General features: G+C 29.3%; 1 protein-coding gene across 1 annotated transcript in view; it reads left to right on the forward strand.

Annotated features, from left to right (window-relative positions):
* The window catches only part of N (neurogenic locus Notch protein), a 67,023-nt gene that overhangs the window by 28,049 nt on the left and 16,917 nt on the right, over positions 1–22,057 (forward strand). Inside the window, exons 3-10 of the mRNA XM_016066331.4 lie at positions 15,827–16,101; positions 16,786–16,981; positions 17,060–17,193; positions 17,382–17,504; positions 17,593–17,826; positions 17,976–18,131; positions 18,482–18,664; positions 21,661–21,888. Of these exons, the coding sequence (XP_015921817.1) occupies positions 15,827–16,101; positions 16,786–16,981; positions 17,060–17,193; positions 17,382–17,504; positions 17,593–17,826; positions 17,976–18,131; positions 18,482–18,664; positions 21,661–21,888 (1,529 nt within the window). The remainder of the gene's footprint in view (positions 1–15,826; positions 16,102–16,785; positions 16,982–17,059; positions 17,194–17,381; positions 17,505–17,592; positions 17,827–17,975; positions 18,132–18,481; positions 18,665–21,660; positions 21,889–22,057) is intronic.

Below are 22,057 nucleotides of genomic sequence, written 5' to 3' on the forward strand. Positions count from 1 at the left end.
AATAAAAGAAATTACGCGTAGAATATTTTTTTTTTTTCAACCGTAACTTTATTTTACGACTATAAAATAAGAAGAAAGCAAGATATTTTTATTAGGTTAAATTCTTTTTTATCACGTTTTTAAGTATTTACTGAACTTTAAAAATTTATTCAAACAAATATTTGTGAATTATAACGAAATGAGTTCTTTAAAGCCAAAATTATAGAAATTATAAATATAAATATTATTATATTTGTACTTATGATGTTTTCTATTCCATGGACCTGATTATGTATACATTTGTATGAATTTGAAGTAAAATTTTGTAAAGTTGCAAAAGTAAAAATATTTAATTAACATAAAATTTCGTATCTTCTATTTTTCAGATTATGATATGATTAACAAAATATGAATTAATATGCCTGAATGATTTCTTACTTTTGATTCGAGAGATTTAGTTTTTCCTTCATGCAATTTTCTTTTCTCTTTTTTTTCTCCTTTCCTTTTTTGAAATTAAATTGGTTATTTTAAATAATTTTTTTTAAATTAAATTAATAATTGGTAATTGTTGATTTAGAAAAGTCATTTTTTTTCTTTTTCCTTTCCTTATTTTTGAAAATTAAATTAATAATTTTAAAAATAAAGTACAAATATTAATATTATTGTAATCTATCAGAAGTGAATTCCGTTGTTTGTTAATATCTCATAAATTAGAGAAATAACATACAATTTTCGTTGTTTGTAGAAGAAAAACGGACAGTTGAGTGCTTAAAATCAGTTATCCAGACCACAGAAACAATTGTTATTAAACCTGTAAAAATCAATAGATCACTTAGGGGATAATCCCTGCTTTCAGAACAGTGAAACACATCATAGCCATTGTTTAAATGCGCATTGAAGCGGGACTTGTGTAATCGTTTGGGACACTATAGCGTACCCCTTCATCCTCCGCACCCCGGATTTCGACATTGTTTTATTCATCCTCCAATTATCTTTATCTTTCACATTTAGATTCCACTGTTGGTTCCCTTCATTTTTTTTTTGTTGCTTCATTCTATTTTTGTTCAGAGACCCCGAGTTAGGAGGCTAAAAATCGCTATCATTGTTTTTGGACTCAAAATTTAGCGGACAATTGACAATCTGATATATAAATGTGGTAAACTATTTCATACAAATCGATGTTAACATTTTACATTAACCGCTGAAACTGCATAAAATATTTGAATTTTTTCGTTGGAGACTTAAAATCGTAATAATTCTTTTTGGAATTCGATTTAGCGCACATTCATGTTGCAATTTTTTTTAAAAACAAATCGATGTTAATATTTTTTTATTAACAACTGAAAAATTTTGGAATTTTAAATTTTTTTTTTTTTTTTTTTTTTTTTTTTTTTTGTTCCACCATTTTGATTTTTAGGTATTTCGTTTCTGGAGATCTAAGATCGCTGTCATTAATTTAGGGCGCAAAATTTAACGGACTGTCTGATATGTTAGCAATTATTTTAAACGCTTATATTAAAAGTTAAAAACTATTATTGTATTTTAATTCTAATTTTTTTAAAAATTTCGAATTTTCGGATTTTTTAATCATTTTATTACGCTTTATGTTTGAAACTATTGAATTGAAGAAAATAATTAAACCTGTATTGTTTTTGGACTGAAATGTTAGACATTCTATGCTTGGAATTCATATTAGCTGTACAAACTATTTTGTATTTATTGTAAGTAATGATTTTAATTTAGGTATTTAATTCGTTTTCTATTAAACGGAAAGGTTTAATAGAAAACCAATAGAACCATAATATTTTATTCATTTTAGCATTTTATTATTTTTTTAAGAATATTTTTTATGTCCGTTATGATAATATCCCCTTCACGCAATTCAAAATATAGAGAAGCACGATAATAATAAAAAAATTCGAACACAAAGCCTAGTTAATTATTTAGGCAGCCTAATTATTTAGACAAAGACAAGATTTTCTCAAATGCCTATAAGATTGAGATCACATACAAATAAAATAATACGCAAAAAAAATAAGAGGAAAAAAAATTAAAAATGAGAATAATTAAAAATTGGTATTTTGATCCCTGATTTCTAGTTCAAAAAGAACATTTCTCAGTTTTTTAAATATTGTTAGCAAAAAATTAGACAAAATCACGTCTGCATACAATTTGCTTGAGGCTGATAAAAAGAATTAAACGACAAATAAAATGGAATATCTCTACTAACTTGATTAACCGGGCGCTTCATTCAAAAGAAAGTTAACTGACCCCGCTCTTTGCACAGGTCATGAGAAAAGCGATCTTGCCTTAAGATCATAAGGACAAAGTAAAGCGTATTCTACAATCGATGACGTTAAAAGATAAATATAAATGATGAATTGATATTTGATGATGGAAAGAATGAGGTGTAACTTTTTCGTTTCATGTACCACAAGAATAAATATCGCACATAAATTTGATGTAATGTGTTAGGTTATATATAGTGTAAATGTTTTGAAGTATTTCGTAATCGTAATATATATTTATGCTGTTAAAAAAATCAAATAAAATGATAAACAGATTGTTTATGATAAGTCCTCTATCTCAGATGTAAAAGATATTTTAAAAGTTGAAAACTCCCTTTCCAAAATGACCGCTTAAATCGTTTGCTAGAAAGTTCAAACGATATTTGACTTTTTCTTTTTAATTCTTAATTTTTTTCAGAATTATTATGGAATAATTTATATCCAATTTATTATTATTTAATTTCGAATATAATCTTGAAAACTCCTAAATGACTAAAATGACTTGAAAACAAAATTTCAAGTTTTCAAAAATGAGTTTTTTCATCGTTCGCCTGAAAATTAAAACGATATTTGATACTTTTCTTTCTCACTTCAATTTTTCTTCTGAATTAAAACATGAAATTATTTGTTTATTAAGTATTTTTATTTATTTATTTTTCCTTTATTTTCCGAGAACATAAATCAAATTATTTTTTATTAAGTAAAAATATAGTAATAAAATCTATCAGATGACGAGCGAATGATAATATTAAAAATAATATTTTTTTCAATTCTGTAAGTAAAATATACAAATATTACTTGAAAGGCAGATGTTATATTTCTTCCATTGGAAACTGCATTTCTCCCATCCCCTTTTCCAGGTTTCCAAGACACGCGTATATACATCGTGGGAAAAGTTACCCACCATATTTTTTTCTGTTGCTCTTATTTTATTACTAAATCATTTTCTGCGAAAGAGGTGCAGGTGATGTGAAGGAGAAAAACTTTTTTCCATCTTTATTTTATAACTTTTGGGGCTGTACCCTTCCTAAACTTTTAGTAAATGTAAATGATGTCTCCAGTTCCGATTCTCAAAGCTACTTTTAAATTGCTATACCCGTTTAATTAAACAAATGAAAGTAGGCCTAGTTAAAGTGTAATTCATTCGAATTTCTTATACCCGCGCACTTGTTCCTGCACTGAAAACATCTGCTTTAATTTCATTCAAATTACCTGTTGTGATTCAATTTCACTCTTTCATTATTTCCCACCTGCTTCTGCTACCCTTGAGTGATGCCGAAACCGGTAGTTTCTTGTAATTGTAAAACTATTTGGTACTACAATTAGTGGTATGAATAATGTATTGCTCAGTCTTTTTTAAAAATTTAATTTTAAATATCTTTTATTGAAAACAGGTAACCTTTTCTTTATGCATGGGAATAAGAATTACTTCTAAAAGTAATTAATTGTAATTCCGATTCGAAGTGGTTTTTATTCACGTTGAATCAGTGATAAAGAATTTCTTCGATTTCTTTCATTGTTTTAATAAATAGCAAATGTAAACGAAATTTCTGTAAATCAAGTATTTCTTGTATTTCGTAACAATAATAATCACTACATTTCTTCAAGGACCCTTTCCAATTAATATATTAAAAATAGGTTGTGCTTTTCAAGTTGTTTCTTACATAGTGATAAAAAAAAATTATGAACGATTTACAAATATTTAACAATTGACTTTTTTGGTCACTTTGTTTACAATTCAGTAATAGTTGGTTTTATTAAAAAAAATTTTCAATGCTATTACGTAAAGAAGCTGAATTAGTTCTCTAATTACCTACCCTAAATTGTTAATTTCCTTAGTCATTGTGTAAGAGCGTGTCTTTTTTTTAACGTACCATTTACCAGCTATGTGTGATTGTTTTTTAAAACAGTATTTAATTAGTGAGTTTGCATGTAATAACGTTAACATTTTGGACATTATTGTATCATCGATACATTATAGTAATTTATGGCACTAGACAATTAAGTTATTAATACTAAATTTTCTCGGGGAAAAAAAAAACATATTTTCTTCAATAAACCAATTAAAACTATCTGTGATTCTAGATTATATTAAGTGTCACACTTAGTGTCTAATTAATTAATTAATAAATTGTTGATTACGTTTAAATTTTGGATATTATTGTATCATTGAAACAGTAGTAATTAAGGCACTGGACTATTAAGTCATTAACACTAAGTTGTTCTTGAAGAAAAGCATCTTTTCTTTAATGAACCGATTAAGTATCTGTGATTTTTTGGCACACCCTGTATCTAATTTAATTAATTAGTAAATTGTTAATTTCGTATAAATTTTGGATATTGTATCATTGAGAAACTATAGTAATTTAGACACTGGACTATTAAGTCATTAACACTAAGACGAAAAACATATTTTCTTTAATAAACCGATTATTTATCTGTGATTCTAGTTCATTATTAATTAGTAAATTGTTAATTGTTTCTATGTCGTAGAAATTATAATATCATGGAGATTTTATTATGGCTATATGGTATGCTCTTGAAGAAAAACATATTTTTTTGTACATATTTAGCTTTCTAGATTAAGATAAGTTAGAATCTAATAAGTTAGTAAATAATAATTTATACTTTGGACATAATTGTATCATTGAAATTTTATTACGCCCCAAAGAAACAAAAATATATTTTTTTTCAATACATATTTTATGCTATTTAGCTTTTTGTAAAAGTAGATTAAGACATTTTGTTTCTAATTAGCAAATGGTAAATTACGTTTAAATTGTAGATGTGTATTATTTTGTCACTATTTCGGCCATACGAAAAGCCCCTTGTCGAGAAATATCTTTTCTTCGATATACATTTTATACCACTTAGCAATATGTAGATTCAAATAAGTAGTACTTTGTATCTAATTAGTTTGTGAATTACGTTTAAATTGTGGACATTATTGGGATTGATCATCACCTGCCCCCCAGTCTCGAAAAGAGCCAACATTGGCAAGGCTAGTAAGAAGGTCGTGAAGAATTTCTGAAGCAGCTGCTTTCGAACACCTGGCGTCTGCGCTGAACTTGTTGCGCCAGGTTTCTGATTTCTTATTTTCTTTTCTTCTTGTCAGCATCTGCGTCCATGGATATTCCCAAAACTTATACTTGAAGATGTGATTTAAAAGAAATGTAACTCTTCAGCCGGATTAAATGCGATTTTTAACTCTTTGTAGCTATGTGGTGTGAAATTTTTTTAACATGGTTTTCCTAACATCTTTCGCCAAAGAAAATGAAAAGACCACATTTTAAGTTCTTTATACTTGAAGTCAAGCTTGAGTTCTAAACAATAAATGCCATCGTATCGTGAAGAATTATTTGGGATATAGAACGGACAAATTATTAAAATATTTTAAAAGTTATTAAACATCTTTAAAAATCGCCAATTAGACGACGTGACATTTCTTTTTTCTGGATGAAAATTATCAAAATCAATACTTTATTCCCATTTTTTGCAACTTTTTTATGGAGTATGTTTTCAAATATTAAAAAAGGTATGGAGTATGCTTTCAAATATTAAAAAAAATTAGACCATGATTAGACCAAGATTAAATCAAAAATTAGACCAAGCGTTAGCTTTTCATTTTCTCACAATTGTTTCTTTTCTCCATATTGAAGTTAAAGCCATTTTCAGAAACAACAAAGATGGCTCCGGCTAAAGATAGGCTTAACTTGAACTAAAAGTCATTTGTGAGTCTTACAATGTCACATTGGTTATGAAAATAGCATATTATTCTCACAAAAGTATCATTTCATGCGACTGCGAAAACAGCCTCTTTTAAAAATTAGTTAAGGGGATAATCAATTTCGAATGGGAAATTAATTTAAAAACTAGATTTGCAGATGACTGAAGGAGGTTTCCGTCTTTCTTCTTCTTCATAAATTATAGCCTTCTTTACTGTTTTACAACATGAAATATATTTATCATAAAAAAGGCAATATTAAAAAAAAAAAAACTTAATAATAAAATCAATGAACATTATCAAACATTTGTGCAAAGCAATAGTTTGATTTACAAAAATTTTTATGTCATTATTAATTTATTTTTTTTAAATCTTGTGTTTATTCGAAATTATTAAAAATCATGTGTGCAAATGTGTGCGCCAATATATTTATTGAAAATTATTGGCGCTTATAAAGTTTACTACATTTGATCAAATATAAAAAAAATTGTTTTATGTTGAAAAAGTTATTGCTGCATTCCAGTGCTTATTATTTTATTTGCACAATTTCAATAAAAAAACGCTGAATGACTATTTTGTCGATCGTAATCAATTCATCGAACTTATGAAGCTGTTTTGAATGAAAATGCTATAAAACCTAATTCATTGGTATACTGATCGAGCTACCTTTCTGAAGTGCTTACTTCTTTGAATGCAATGCAATAAAGAATGCGTTCCCCCCTTTTATTTAATTTTTTTTTTTTAAGAAAAAAGAAAAAATAAGTCTAAGAAAAACGTTTTGGCGGTAATTTTGGCCGTGAGGTCCTCTAAATTATGAGACTCATTCGTTGCGCGCTATTGATTCTGCTGTGGATTTCATGGTTGGAGTCTTTACGCACACCTGCGTATTAAATGAAAGAATCTAAAAATCCCCCCCCCCCCACCTACAAAAATATTTTGTTATCGGAATATTTTGCTCTATTTGTCTTTTTAGAAAATTAATTGAAAGGTATCGAATTTTTTACTTTTGTACGACCTAACTTAGAAAGCTAGATGGCGAAAATTACGATCTAACTTAGAAAGCTAGATGGCGAAAATTAACAAAATAGCCACTTCAAAACTATCAATTTGAAACAAGTTATTATTTGTTCCATTCTCCCTTGTAAGACTGAGGGTAGTAAGAAGAAAATCTCCTTAAGGGGTTCCTGCTTTATAGCAGTACGATAAATTTACCAAATGAATTTTTCAGAAATTTATGCTAAGGCTTTTAATAATTCGAGTTGAATAAAGAAAAAATGGGGAAAATAAAAAGACCTAAGGTGTTCTTTAATTCAATTTAATCTTTCTTAATTAAAAAGAAAAAAAAATCTGATTTGAGGATTTATCTTATAACCTGTATTTCAGTAAGAGAGGTTTTCTCTAAAAAAAAATTCCACAGTTAGTAAAAGAAATTTAAAAAAAAAAAAAAAAAAAAATCTGAAACATTCCAAATTATTATTTAATCATTTTTCACACCATTGTTGTCATCATAGCTGCTAACAAGTAAACAATATATAATCGATTTGAATTGTTAAATATGCGATAAATTTTCATTTCTAATTTAATGCCAGTTATTTTATTAGAACATCTCCCAAAATAGCATTCTATGTTGATCTTCGCAACCAGGGAATGAGGCAAAACTAGATTCAGATAAACATAAATTTATGTTAACCGCAACTGTAATTAATTGAATTGCACCGACTAAATATGACCATAAATATTCAATATTAATTTAATTTTCTAATTGGATACCTGCAAGCGACGTCATCGAGGTAAATCGTGGCATTTGCTCATTCAGAAACCAATCATACTCGACATACACGTGTGACGTCGCTTACAGATATCCAATCAAATCTGATTTAAATTACTTCCTAAGGCAGTGTTTCCCAAACTTTTGACTTTTGCGTACTCTTTCTAAATTTTTCGTAAAGCTGTGTACCACTAATAAAAAATTTATGTAATTTTTACTGTAAGAAATTGCACAAAAGTTAAAATAACAACTGGCTGTTGACACCACTAATTATTAACTGATAACTCTGCAAAAAATAGTCGATAGAAAAATACATAATCATAAATTTTCATGACTAGCTTTGTTTTGAAATATAAATTTCTGAATTTTTCGTGTGTTGCAAGATATTTCGCATAAGAACGCGTACCCCCGCTAAACTGTTCCCGTACCCCTGGGGGTACGCGTACCACACTTTGGGAAGCACTGTCCTAAGGCATAATCACTTCCCTTCTTCTTAAGTTGCAAGTATCCAATTCTGATATGTTTATCTTTGTAACATCAGAAAATTAAAAAATTTTACCAGTTAAGGCAAAACTAGATTAAGATCAACAAATTTATTCACCATAACTGTGTCTAATTATTAAACTAATTGATAATCTGTTCTTTCCCTGCTGTCCTACAGGGGGCAATTTCCTTGGCGCCAAGCACCCGGAAACACACTTTCTTGGAATAGAGGGGTTCTCATCTCGGTGGGTGGTAAATAAGAAACCTACAAGGGATTTTACAACTACTTATGTCCCTGTTTTCCTAGACCTCCTGTTTTTCTTTTCCTTCTCCGAATCGTTTTGTTTGATGACCTCCAACCCTAGATAGCCTGCGCGTGGCTAGGCTGAGGTCATTTGTAGACGGGAAAGGTGGTGCATATTTTTCGCCATCACCCTGAAATTTTTTAAGGGTACCCCCCACCCCAGTTACTGCTTTGTTAAAGGAAAAGAATTTCTATTATCTTCTTTTCAGAAAAAGGAGTTTCTTGGCCTATAAAAAGAATTTATTGTGTGATAGTGGAACGTGGATATTTGCTGATTTGTTACGCCTGACCCCCGCGGGATTTCAAATTTACCCCTACTGTCGAATGTGTTTTGTTGCTACAATTACATTCTATTAAAGAAAAGTTGTTTTCACGCTTTTTAAGTAAATTTATAACTTTCTTCATCTCTTTTTACGAGACCTTTAATGTAAAATGGTAATCACATTACAAACTCGTTTAATCATGGTGATAACATTAATGACTACTGTAATCATGGTGATTTTAGGTAAAATGATGATTACATTAATGACTCACGTAATCATGGTCATTTTTTATCAAATGGTGATCACATTATTGCAATCGTGTTGATTTTGTGTAAAATGGTGATTATATTAATATAATCAGTGATCTAATGTAAAATGGTATTAAGGTTAATTATTCAGATGTTAACAAAAGTAATTAGTTAATTTCAACTCAGTTAAACTCATATTGCGAGATTACCCATTTTCGGTTTTCAGAATTATTTCTACATGTATTAAAATTGAAACTTAATTATTAAGTGCTATAGACTTTTTCTGGACTAGCCGCAATAGGCAGGCTAATGTTAGTAACTAATTGATCTTAAGGGATGGAGTTTTGGATTCTTTTTACTATACCAATTTTTTGCGATTCTGTGCATTTAGAGTTTCTGTTATTTTTCTTTTTTTGTGTGTGTGCCTAGATTTAAACCCATGTTAAATGTTTTTTTTTTTTTGTACTAATGTCGTGTTGCCTTTTCCATTCATTGTTCCCATGTTAAATTTTTTTCGTACTAGAATCGCTTTGCAGATTCCATTCATTAACAAAACTTAGAAACAAATATTTAGTGTAATAGACCTTTGATGGAATAGACGTAATAGGCAATTTTGAATCATCTATTTTTTTGATCTCAAAAGATACTAAATTGATTTCCCCAGTTCTGCCACTTTTTTCGCTATCCTAAGCATGATTAATTTTTTTTCATTATTATTAGTAACTGATGTTAAGCATCCACTCCTATTTATATTGATTTTTTTCATTTTATATATATATTTTTTCCTAATCTGATATTGTAAATGACAGAATAATGCTTAAGTCTATTGCATTTCTCTATAATATAGATTAGAATATTATTATTCTATTGATCATCGCTTATTTTTCTAATCTCAATTGAGTTCGATGGTTTCTCTCTAATTTCAATAGCAGAACTCAATAATCCCCAATCGGGTACTGAACTTAATGAAAAAAATTGATTGCTATAATGATTATAGACTATTTCGTCATGACAGTGCTCGTGGGTTAGGATGAAGTAGCTAAAGGTATTTTTCGAAGATAGTTCCTTCTCACGAAGTTTGGAATGAATGGGCACCCCCGGCGTTTTATTATTCTTTTTTATCGCTTTTTGTTACGCAACGAGTTCACTCCCTTTGCCAATCGTGTTATTTATCGTTAAGAAAAACTAGTTTCAGAATATTTTCTTACAGAATGCGATTATTAAAAATTAAGCCTAGCTATTATTATTACTCTTCTTTTTTTTATTATTTCTATGCATTATCGTCTGCGTAACATTTTTTGAGTAATGATTTCTCGTTGATGGATTGAATTCTCGAAATTGCTCCTGATTTATTTTTCGTCTGTTTTGATAGTTTCGATATCTCTTGTTTCTACAAATCATTTAAAATGATTAAATCGTGAATTTTGATTATTATTTTTTGGTAAAAAAAATCTAGAAGATTTCTTTTATATAATAAAAATTTGTGGAAGAGTTGGACTGTTAACATAGTTTCACCGATTTTAAGCGCCATATTTGCATAAAATTATTTCGTAATTGCGTAAGATTGGAATAGATTTTCGAATGTATAAAAATTGGCTCAATTTTGAAAAACTGATTTTTGTTTATATTGACATTCTGCAAGGGACAAAACTTAGCTGAACAGTCATAAGTAGCTGTTACGAACCAATAACAGTTATAAAACTAGCTTATTATTAGCCAAAAACCTTTATTTCATAGACGAAAAACAACCTTGAGGAATAGAAGCAAAAAATTTTGTAAGGACGATTTTAACACGTAAGTTGATATAACTGCGCAAAGTAGACATTAGATAAGACAAATACATGTAGTAAGAAGTATTTTAATTACAATTTGAAAGAAGAAAAAAAAATTGCTTAAAATAAGTAGAGAATCAAGACACTCAAAACTAAAGCACCTTCAAGAAAAAGACAAGTATTTAAATTCTTTTTTAATCCTTATTTCTTTGGTTGTAACTACTAATGATGTCTCTACTTTAAATATGAAAGAAAAAATGAATGGTTATAATTCATAACTGTAATCACAGAGAGTGAGAAACGTCATAAAGGGGAGAAAAAAATTAATCTAGCGCTGAAGGATCACATCTCATATAGTGTCAGTTTTTCGAAGAAAAAAAGTGCAAGTGCTAGATGTGAGGGATGCGGATGACGATATGAGCCGGCGAGAGCAGGTGCAATAAGCAGTGAAGCAACCGCCGTTCCCAAGAGAAAAACTTCGGCAGGAAGTCGCCTGTGTGCATCGGTATGTGACCTCCCTCCTCCTTTCTACTATCTCCTCACATTATCTATGGTAACGCCATCTATCCGATAAAAAAGAAATGATTTTGAATGGGACCTTTTAATTAAGATGCAAAGCGCGACTGATTGATTTGACTGAGCATCATTATATCAACTTAATTAAATTCAAATGCCGTATTAATGAGTTAAAAATCACAGGCTTATTCAGTGAAATTTAACGTTTTCTTATGCAATATTGCTATTATAGGCGTTCGCTTTTGTGTGATAATTTAGGAAGAAAAAAAATGTTTCTGTTTACGAGTTGGAGCAATTTTAAAAGCATTCTTGTTTAAAACTTTAAATCCCTTTTTATGAAATTTTTTTTAATGATTTACCTAAACTGATGATTATAATGAGTTTACGAAATAATACCTTCTAAACTGATTGTAGAATTAACGAAATGAAAAAATTTGCATGCAAAATATAAATATTTCAAAATAGCACCATCTGCATATCTTTTTTTGTTCTTACATTAACACAATGATTGGTGCTAGTGTTATTAATGGTTTCAATTGAAACCCCTTATTAAGTTTTTCTATAGTAGTATGTTCAGTGACATTTTAGTAAATTGAGAAAATCATTTTAAAAAAATGCACAGAAACATCAAGACGCGGTCTATAGTAATTTAAAATCGTCATATTACTTTGACAAAATAAATTTAGATCCTATTGAGCTGGTCGTGTGAACTTAAACCATTGTAATTATTTTTTTCAGCTTTTTCAGAATGTTGTTTAACATGTTCTTCTACTAAGCTCCTTAACTCTATATATCTGAAGTTATAAACAAATGCCCTGTTTGGCCGTACAATATAGGAAAAATACATATTTATAATTTTAGCGCATAATTAATTGAAAATCATTTCCAATTATTGGCTTCGATAGTTATTTATGAAATCCTTTAACAATGTTTTTCCATGCTATTTTGCCAATGAAATTAAAAGAGCCACAATTTAAGGGACTTACACTTGAGAAAAATCTGTAATTCTAAGCTATATATAACATCTTCCCGTAGAGAATTATCTCGGCTTAAGAACGACTTAATATTAAACGGTATTAAGTCGTTTAATATTAAGAAAGGCTTAATATTTATATTATACTCGACTTAATATTAAAAAAAAATATTAAGCTTTTTTAAAAATCGCTCATTTGGCGACATTTTCCCACCTCGAGGAAAATTTTCCTTATCAATAAATAATTCTCCCTTTTTGTAAATTTTAATAAGCCCATGTAATGCAACGTTGGAATAAATTTTCTAATACTAAAATATTACACCACAAGCGCTTTTTATTTTCACAAAATTGTGGCTTTTCGGACGTTTTGCACTATTTTCAGAATTAGCAAATAGCGCACCGGTTAAAGATGAGCTAAACTTGAGGTTAAGTCATGAATAATTGTTGTAAACTCACAGCAGTTATGAAAATAGCCTATTATTCGCAAAAAAATCTATTTTCTGTGGCGACAGACTTCGTAAAACAGCCTTTGATGTATTCCTCTCCTCTAAGGAATTCTGAGCAAGGGCCACGTTTGGACAAAAAATGTGAAAATGCCTATAATAATCGATTTTTGCTATAGATATATAAGTAAAACCAAAAACCACTAACAATCATTGAACTTTTTCTTAATAGAACAACATAACCTTCTATGGCAATTGATTATTTTGCAACAAAATCATTAGCAAATTCACATTATATGTTTGTTCCTTTGTAACAATCAACAGAAATAGAAAATAGCGTGCCCACTTGTGCAAATCCTTTCTAAATGTTACGTGCCATATTACAAATGTAACGACATAAATGTCAACAGAGCATGCGAAAGCAGGGTGGGCCATGTTCACAATAGTTATGTGAACAGTTATTCTTGAACGTTGATGGAATATTTATTTTACGCCTTTCCGCTTTATTTTTCAGATTTATAATTTTTTTCTTCCGGTTCTAAATTAAAGCGGAAATTTAATATATTTCTGCAACAAAAGATTCTCATGTTCTAGTGTCCGATTTCTTCGCTTTGTGAAATATGTGGCTATTTTAAATGCCTGCTGAGCAGATGTTTCCGTAATAGCTCGGACAGATGTTTTCATTTGTTTGTGGTTCTTTAAACACAAGTTATCTTCTCAATACTCTGTTGTTTTTTTTAATTCCTTAGTTCTTTTTTGCAAATAATATTACAATATCTTTAAAGTTCCATCTATTTTATCAATTTAACTATCGTTTTCCCTTGTCATGAAACAGCGGTTCTAAAGTTTTATGGTTTTGAGCTTTCATATATCACTTGTATTAAACGTACTTTTTTTTTTAAATTTATTTTTTATGTCCCGTTGACACGTATACCCCGAGAAATAACATACGTGTGCGTACCATATTTTTGGCACACATACCATACTTTGGATACGCGTACCATATTTTAAGCAACACTACCATAAATGCATCGATAGTGTCTACGTGTTAAAGGCAAGGTAAAATAAAGAAATTTAGATTTTGTTTATTTGTATTTTGTTCCTCTATTGATTTAGATTCTATTTTAAAGGTGATATATATCCAATATATTAATTCAATCAACGCTTATCTCTTTTAGAGAACTAAATTTTTTTTTGCATTTTATGCAAAAATAAATCCAAATTGATGCATTCTTTAAAATTTTCCAAACTTATTGAGAATTTTAGGTAGTTAATAGTTTAGATAATAGTACATTTAAAAATTCATTTTGTTGCTTGTAAATTATTTTCAATTAATTTTTTTGTATATGATATGGTATAAATTTTGTATACTTGGATTGATATTTTTAAATTCGTTACTTATGTACTCGTATACTACTAGCTTACTTATGATTTTTGAAAACTAATTTGATATTTTTACTTGCCTTTTCTTTTTTTTAATCTCAAATTAAGATTGTTTTTAATTAAATAATTGAACTTTCAGTTGGAAATGGAAGACTAAACTTTTTTCTAAACCTTTTATTCTTCATCTAATTATCATTTCTCGCCCTTGCTTTAACTTCATACTTAAAGGTTTTTTTTTTTTTTTTTTTTCAATTAAATAACTAAACTTAAAATATGTTATGATTAACTAATATCTTTGATAAATATTTTTATTCTTTATCTTATTATCATTACTTGCCATTGCTATTTCAGCTTAAAGATATAAATATAAGTTAGATATAAGTTAATATAAGTTAAATTGTCGAACTTTTAATTGAAAATGGCAACTAAATTTTTAAAATATGAACTTGTGAACCATATGGCAATATACATTAATATTGGCCAGATGGGTGAGCAAGGGGCGTTCGTGACACCCAATAATAGTCGTCATTGCACCCTACTATTCCTGGGCACCTAACTTCACGTAACAATGGCGTCTCCTAGCGGTTTTCCCGCGCTCTCAACCGGAACTATCGATGTCGCTATTGTTAGCGGTTACGGTTTCGATGACTTTTCTTAGCCAGATTGGGCGTAAAAAAATTATTTTAATACATGATCCCGCTTATGGTACTGTGTTTCTTTTCTATGAATGTTCAAGCACCTGTTCTTGGTACCACTTGTGGATGGGGGCAAAATTAACTTCTCTCTTTGCTGAAGTGTATATAATAAACAGAAGGATAACTTGTAAATGGGGTTTTGGTGTTATATATAATCCATTTTTCAAAGATCCGGGAAATTTAGAGGACTTTGTTTAGCTTCTTTGTCAAATCGGATTTTGGAGTGGGAATCTTGATGGAGAATGAATTAGAAATGATATATTTTTTTTGAGGGAGAGGGTGTTTCAACAGGTGTCATTTCAATCATTCTAAATTTTAAAAAATAATTTTTTACCGATGCCCGAACTTTCAACTTCTATACCCCATCTGTTATATTACATTCAACGATAGGTTTCATTTAAAACTGTAATTATGTTTGAAATTTTTTTTTATTAGAAAAAAAGAAGAAAAAGAAGAAATAAATTTAAATTATAAATAAATAAATATAGACAAAAATGAATGTAATGTAGTACTAATATTTTTCGTGTTTTATGTTTATTTCTAATGCAGTGTATTTATATGTTAAGTTTTATTATTTATAACCTTTTTAATAAATTATTTCATGGTATGTTGTTTGTTAAAAACACTTAAAAAATTTTTTTTAAATTCTTATTGCGATAAAAAATTCTATCAATTTTTATTATGTGACCAAATAGTCCTAATTCCCAGTGCCTGATTGGACGGATTCACTTTTAAAAATAAGTTCAATTATTTTTTATCATTTAGACTTTTTTTTGTGACTGATTGAAGCATTTATATAGAAAATTAATATAATTTTTAAAACAAATTGTAAAGTTAATTAAAAAAATATTTCTGTGCGCAATATATTCTTAACTAAATCCTACTTAAATTTATATGGTGTTTACCTTTTATATGTAACATAATGCATTTGAATATATTATAAAAGTGAGTTAGTCTGTAAATTATATATATATTTTTAATTTGCAGTTGTTCACCATTCCATGTTGGACAGTATTGTCAGCATTTGAACCCCTGCCACACTGGACCTGGACCTCGATGTCAAAACGGTGGTACCTGCAAAGTCGGATTGTCGCCTAAAAATGTGCCAACCTTCTCTTGTGTATGCCCAATTGGTTATTCGGCCTCACTCTGTGAAATAGCTGTTCCCAACAGTTGTGACAGCAATCCATGTCACAATGGAGGAATTTGCAACCTACACCAACTCGATAACTACACTTGTACCTGCGCTGTTGGATACAGAGGTAAGATTACAATTATCTTACCTGTTTTTTTTCTTCTTTTTTTCTTCCTATTTTCATAATGTTACAAAGACTCTTTTTTTCTTCCATATCTTCTTTCTTGCTATTTTTTTAAAAATTACATTAGATAGATTATCTAATGTTTTGTTGTAAAGTTGATTTTAAATAAATTTTCGATCAATTATAAGGCAGGTAAATAAAAGAAAGCCTATTTTTCTCAGCAATGGTCGGTACTTACACTTGTTCCAAAACTATTTATTATTATAAGTTAATGTTTTTTTTTTTTATTTAAAAACAATTATTGTTTTCCGAATACTTATCCTGTCTTTTTCTTTCTTTGTCTATTTTATACCACCAATCATTCATTAATTTTGTTTAGAAAAATAATTATCGTTTGCAAAAATATTTTTCTTGATTTCATTCTAGAAAATCGTATGCAAAAATATCGTTTTTCTTACTTAAAAAAAAACAAACAATTATTATCGTTATTTCCGTTACAAAAATAACTCGTTTCATCATCAAGATCGGTGAATGCGATTCTTTTTGGAATGGTTGTTTTTAATCGTTATTTACGAATGAAACACGTGCACAAAAGTATTTGTTAATGTAAAATTTCTGTTTGACATTGCACTTTTTTCTCTATGTTATTGAACTGTTATTCATGATAATCGTCCTTGTTACTTCCAGGGCATCATTGCGAAGAAGTCGATCATTGCTCATCTCGACCATGCCGCAATGGCGCTACTTGCCTATCCAAACAAGACAACTACAAATGTACGTGTGCTGAAGGATTCACTGGTAACACCTGTACAAATGATATTGACGAATGCGTTAAAGAACCTTGCATGCATGGCAATTGCGTGAATACTGTCGGTTCTTATAGGTAAATATTGTAACGATCATTTAACATTTAGTTAAATCAACAATTTTTAAAAACTAAATTGGTATTTTTAATGATTAGATGTACCTGTGAAACTGGCTACACTGGACAGAATTGTGAATCTCAATATATCCCCTGTGAACCTAGTCCATGTGAAAATGGCGGAACGTGCAAGGCTATTGATTCTCTAAACTATCAGTGCTTTTGCCCCGAAGGTAAATAATTTACATTTTAATAGTACATCAATGATCATATTAAGGGAGATGAAATCAGTGTTGGTGGTAAATCCAGCTTTATGCTTGAACGAAATGTCTGCAAGATTCAAGGGTTTATCGCCGCCACTGGTTTAGGTTTTCATCTTCCATTTATTTTATAGTTATGCTAAATGAAATATTAATTTCAGGTTTTACTGGTACAAACTGTGAAGAAAACATAGATGATTGCCCCGGGAACATTTGTCAAAATCAAGCAAAATGCATTGATGGCATCAACAGTTATACTTGCCAGTGTCCTCCAACCTATACCGGTAAGTTCGAGCTGTTAAAATAGTTTACTGTTCGAATATTTAAATTTATAGTTCGAATACTTAAATTTAAAACGTAAATTTTTTTTAGGCTCTTACTGTAGTAAGGATGTGGATGAATGTTCTGTTCGTCCTAGCGTATGCAAAAACGGTGCAACTTGCTCGAATACTATTGGTGGTTATTCTTGCATTTGCGTCAATGGATGGTCCGGAGTGGATTGCAGTGAAAATATCGATGATTGTGCTGGTGCTGCTTGCTTCAACGGTGCAACATGTCATGACCGCGTAGGGTCTTTTTACTGCCAATGTGCTCCTGGTAAAACAGGTAAAAAAATTTTTTAGTAACTTAAATAGCTTACGATGTCCATATCTTCATACTATTTAATTTGATCTTATATGAAAGATGTTCTTGTATCTGATCCTACTAAATTATAAAACTACATTCTAATGTGTGAATTTCTTTTCGATTTCAAGGTCTCCTATGCCATTTGGATGATGCATGTGCTAGCAATCCCTGTCATGTTGGGGCTATTTGTGATACCAGCCCTATTGATGGAACATACATATGCTCGTGCCCTAGTGGATTCAAAGGGGTAGACTGCACACAAGATGTTGACGAATGTGAAGAAGGTACATATCGGTGCAATTTTATATAAAAATTTACCTGAATATATATTATTAGTACATTTTATTTTCGCAAAATGGATCGCTAAAAATAATTGTACAAAATGAATCAGTGAGTTAATTAAATTACGCGTACCTGCTGTGCGATTGAAGAAGTAAGTTCGCTAAGCACTTATATTTTCTCCTCAGATGCACAGCAGTGCTGATACGAGTCAATAATTTAGATGAAGAACAACGAATTAGAAATAAGAAATTGAAGTAAAGTGGTTCGGATAAACCAATTAAAACTACCCTTTGGTATTGAAATTGCAATTTGAATCTTTTTTTTATTCCATGTTTTCCGTTTTTATTCTTAGGATCTCCTTGTGAGCATGGTGGAATTTGTGTCAACACTCCCGGATCATTTCATTGTGATTGCACGAAAGGTTTCACTGGACCAAGATGTGAAATCAACATCAATGAATGCGATTCAAATCCATGCAAAAATGAAGGAACATGTCTGGACGAGCGTGGAGGATTTCGATGCGTTTGCATGCCAGGTATACATTTACTTCCACTTTTTTTTTTTTTTTTGTAAGACTTCAATTTAGTTTTAATTAATACCTGAATTGGAATGATTTACGGTTAAATATAGGGATCAACTTTTAGACAAACTTAAACAATAAAATTTTTTGCCAATGATAATTATTGTTCTTATGATAAATTTGCGCAGCCCAAGTATCGTAATTCACAAAAACGATATCGTAAAAACTTAGCTTTGAACATTGTACAATATCGTAGCGAAACACTGTACTATATAAAAATGGACCCCTTTTATAAAGTATATTCAATATCGCGAAACGATATTGTTCGATATTGTAAAAACATTGGGGAACGTCGATCGATATCTCTCAGCATTTCGGATGTCTCTAAATTTATATTTTAGATTTATTTTTTGGAATGATAACAATTTGACGTCATTTTTTGTCTTTTAAATGATTAATTTTGATTTAAGAACACAATAAAGTTTAAAATGGAAAGTTTTACAAACAGACTTTTAATGTGAAATCGACGGGAATCGTACAATATCGTACACACAATGTCGATTTTTGCCAATATTGACAATGGCGGTCGATGTAGACTAAAGCTGTTACAATATCCCTGTGCTTCTTGGGAGATGCTTCTATTTTATTATAAATGAATTTTAATATGTTTAAAGAAAGCGTTTGATTTATATTTAGTTTAAGAATAAACCGTAAAAATTTTTTTTGAAACTCTCTTTATTCCAAGAAATATATTTAAAAATAGTTTAAATATTCCTAGATTATCAATGGAAAAATTGGTAAGAACGAGAAATATTCATCAAAACTTTTATAAACAGGGGAAAAACCTTGTTAATTCCTTTTCATCTGTCTATTTTTTAAAAAAAAATTATTTATAATTTTTATGACGAGGTAAAAAATAGCAAAATAAAAATTGAATTCTGGCATTTGATTATTTTTAAAGTTAATCTTTATTGTAACAAACTGAAAATTATACTGTAAGAAGCAAGTAAATTATCATGAATCATTTATAGATGTAAATGTTTCAATTATTTAATATCTAACTAAAAATTGTTTAAAGATACACATTATTAAATTCTATATAACAAGGAGAAAAAATCATAAATATTTACAAATCATTTTTTTTTCTTTATATTCCTGTTTAGCATTTTTATTTTTTATGCTTATAATTTTAGTGACGCAATTCAAAAAAAGCGCGTCGATTGTAAGTAGTCTAACGTAATAAATGCTATATTCAATCAAAGGAATTCTTTTAAAATAGGCCAAGTTCAACTTCTGGTTATCTTCTTATACGATGATTTTCCTAAACAGCAGATGGCTTTGATTACCCCTGCTGTCTGCAGTAGATCAAAGGTCTCATCGAAAAACCTGTCTTATAAACCCCCATAAAACTACACCCCCTTACTTGTCTTGCTGAGAAAGTTATTTTTCTATAAGACAAGCCGATCGACAACACCTTTTATACTCCTTTATCGCTCATTTTGGCGATCGCCAAGAAAAGATTAAGTGACATTTTTACAATTATGTTAAAATTGGAATAACTTTTTCGTTTCTCTAAATAATGATTCATTGAAATTTTCGTGGATAGTTATTTGGATCATTTGAATTCTCAAAATAAATTGGATGAATTTGGTTAACTTTTCTTCTGGTATATTTCGGCAACCATAAAATTGCGGTGTCTACCCAAAGAAACTGGTAGCGGGAGTTCAACATAGGTCAAAGAAACGGGAACCACCCTGTATATTTTGCTACTGGCTTTTATTTTTCTTAACTTCAACTATTATCTATTTTGCTTATGGGCCTCTGCGATTACTGATTTTGTTTTTCATTTTATTATTTTTATCTTATTTGAATTACCTTTGTAAAATAAAAATTATTCGTCTGGCATATTTGATTTTTATTTTTGTTCTTTTCTTTTTCAAGTAAATGAACTAAACTTTATTCCATAAACCACATATATTTCGACTACATTTTTTTTTTAATCTTACATTTCAATTACTACTCTGAAATTTGTTTACGCATTTTAAATAATTATCTATTGTAGTATTATTTTTAACATTTCTTCAAAAATCTCAAATAATCGTCACGTTTATCGTATGCGATTAAATGCTGAATTATCGTAGGTAAATTAGTAACGTGGTAAATAATTGCAGGTAATTATTTAAGATTAAATTATTTCAACTTAAGGTTAAATAATTATTTCGATTTTTTTAATATATATATATATATATATATATATATATATATATATATATATATATATATATATATATATATATACAAGATCAAAAAATTGTCGAAAGATAACGAATCACTTTTGAAGAGGGCTATAGCAACGGAATAGGCTTTGTTGTTTTTAATTATGCCCTTCTCAATAGTAATTCGTCAGATTTTGGTAGCGTACTGTTTAATCATTGATTTACGACCCTCAATATGTATATTTCTTTTAAAATTTTTTTTTATTAACAAAATGTTAAAAACCTATCCCAAATAGCACAATTCACTAAAACGATATCGTAAAAACTTAGTTTTGAACATTGTACAATATCGCAGCAAAACATTGTACTATATAAAAATGGATCCCTTTTATAACATATATTCAATATCGCGAAACAATATTGATCGATATTGTAAAAAAGATGGGGAACGTCGATCGATATCTCTCAGCATTTCGGATATCTCTAAATTTATATTTTAAATTTATTTTTTGGAATTATAACAATTTGACTTCATTTTTTGTCTTTTAAATGATTAATTTTGATTTAAGAACACAATAAAAGTTTTACAAACAGACTTTAATGTGAAATCGACGGGAATCGTACAATATCGTACACACAATGTCGATTTTCGTCAATATTGACAATGTCGGTCGATGTAGACTAAAGCTGTTACAATATCCCTGTGCTACTTGGGATATAAGGATCTTTAATTAATGTATATTATAAAAAAAAATTGTATCTTGATATCGATTTAATGTTGTTGCATTTATTTAGGTTACAGTGGTTCCCATTGCGAGGAAGATATCGATGAGTGTTCGCCGAATCCTTGTCTCAATGGAGGAATGTGCAGTGACAGAATCAACGCTTTTAAGTGTCTCTGTCCAATCGGATTTTCAGGTAGAAAGTGCGAGATCAATGAAGATGACTGCATGTCCCATCCATGCCAGAATGGTGGAAACTGCACTGATGACATTGCAAGCTATACTTGTCACTGCAATCCTGGTAATTTCTAAAGTTTGTTAAGTTGTTTACAGGAATAGTTTCCTTTAACTTTAATTCCTTTTTAACTTTTTTTTTCTTTTCAGAAACATCGTCAGAATGAATATATTTCAAATATCGCGATAATTAAAAGATTATCGATGATTGATTTTTTAATTATTGTTTGTCGATA

The sequence above is a fragment of the Parasteatoda tepidariorum genome, chromosome 10 (genome assembly GCF_982258835.1).
Source record: "Parasteatoda tepidariorum strain Cologne lab strain chromosome 10, Ptep-v5.0, whole genome shotgun sequence".
NCBI lineage: Eukaryota > Metazoa > Arthropoda > Arachnida > Araneae > Theridiidae > Parasteatoda > Parasteatoda tepidariorum.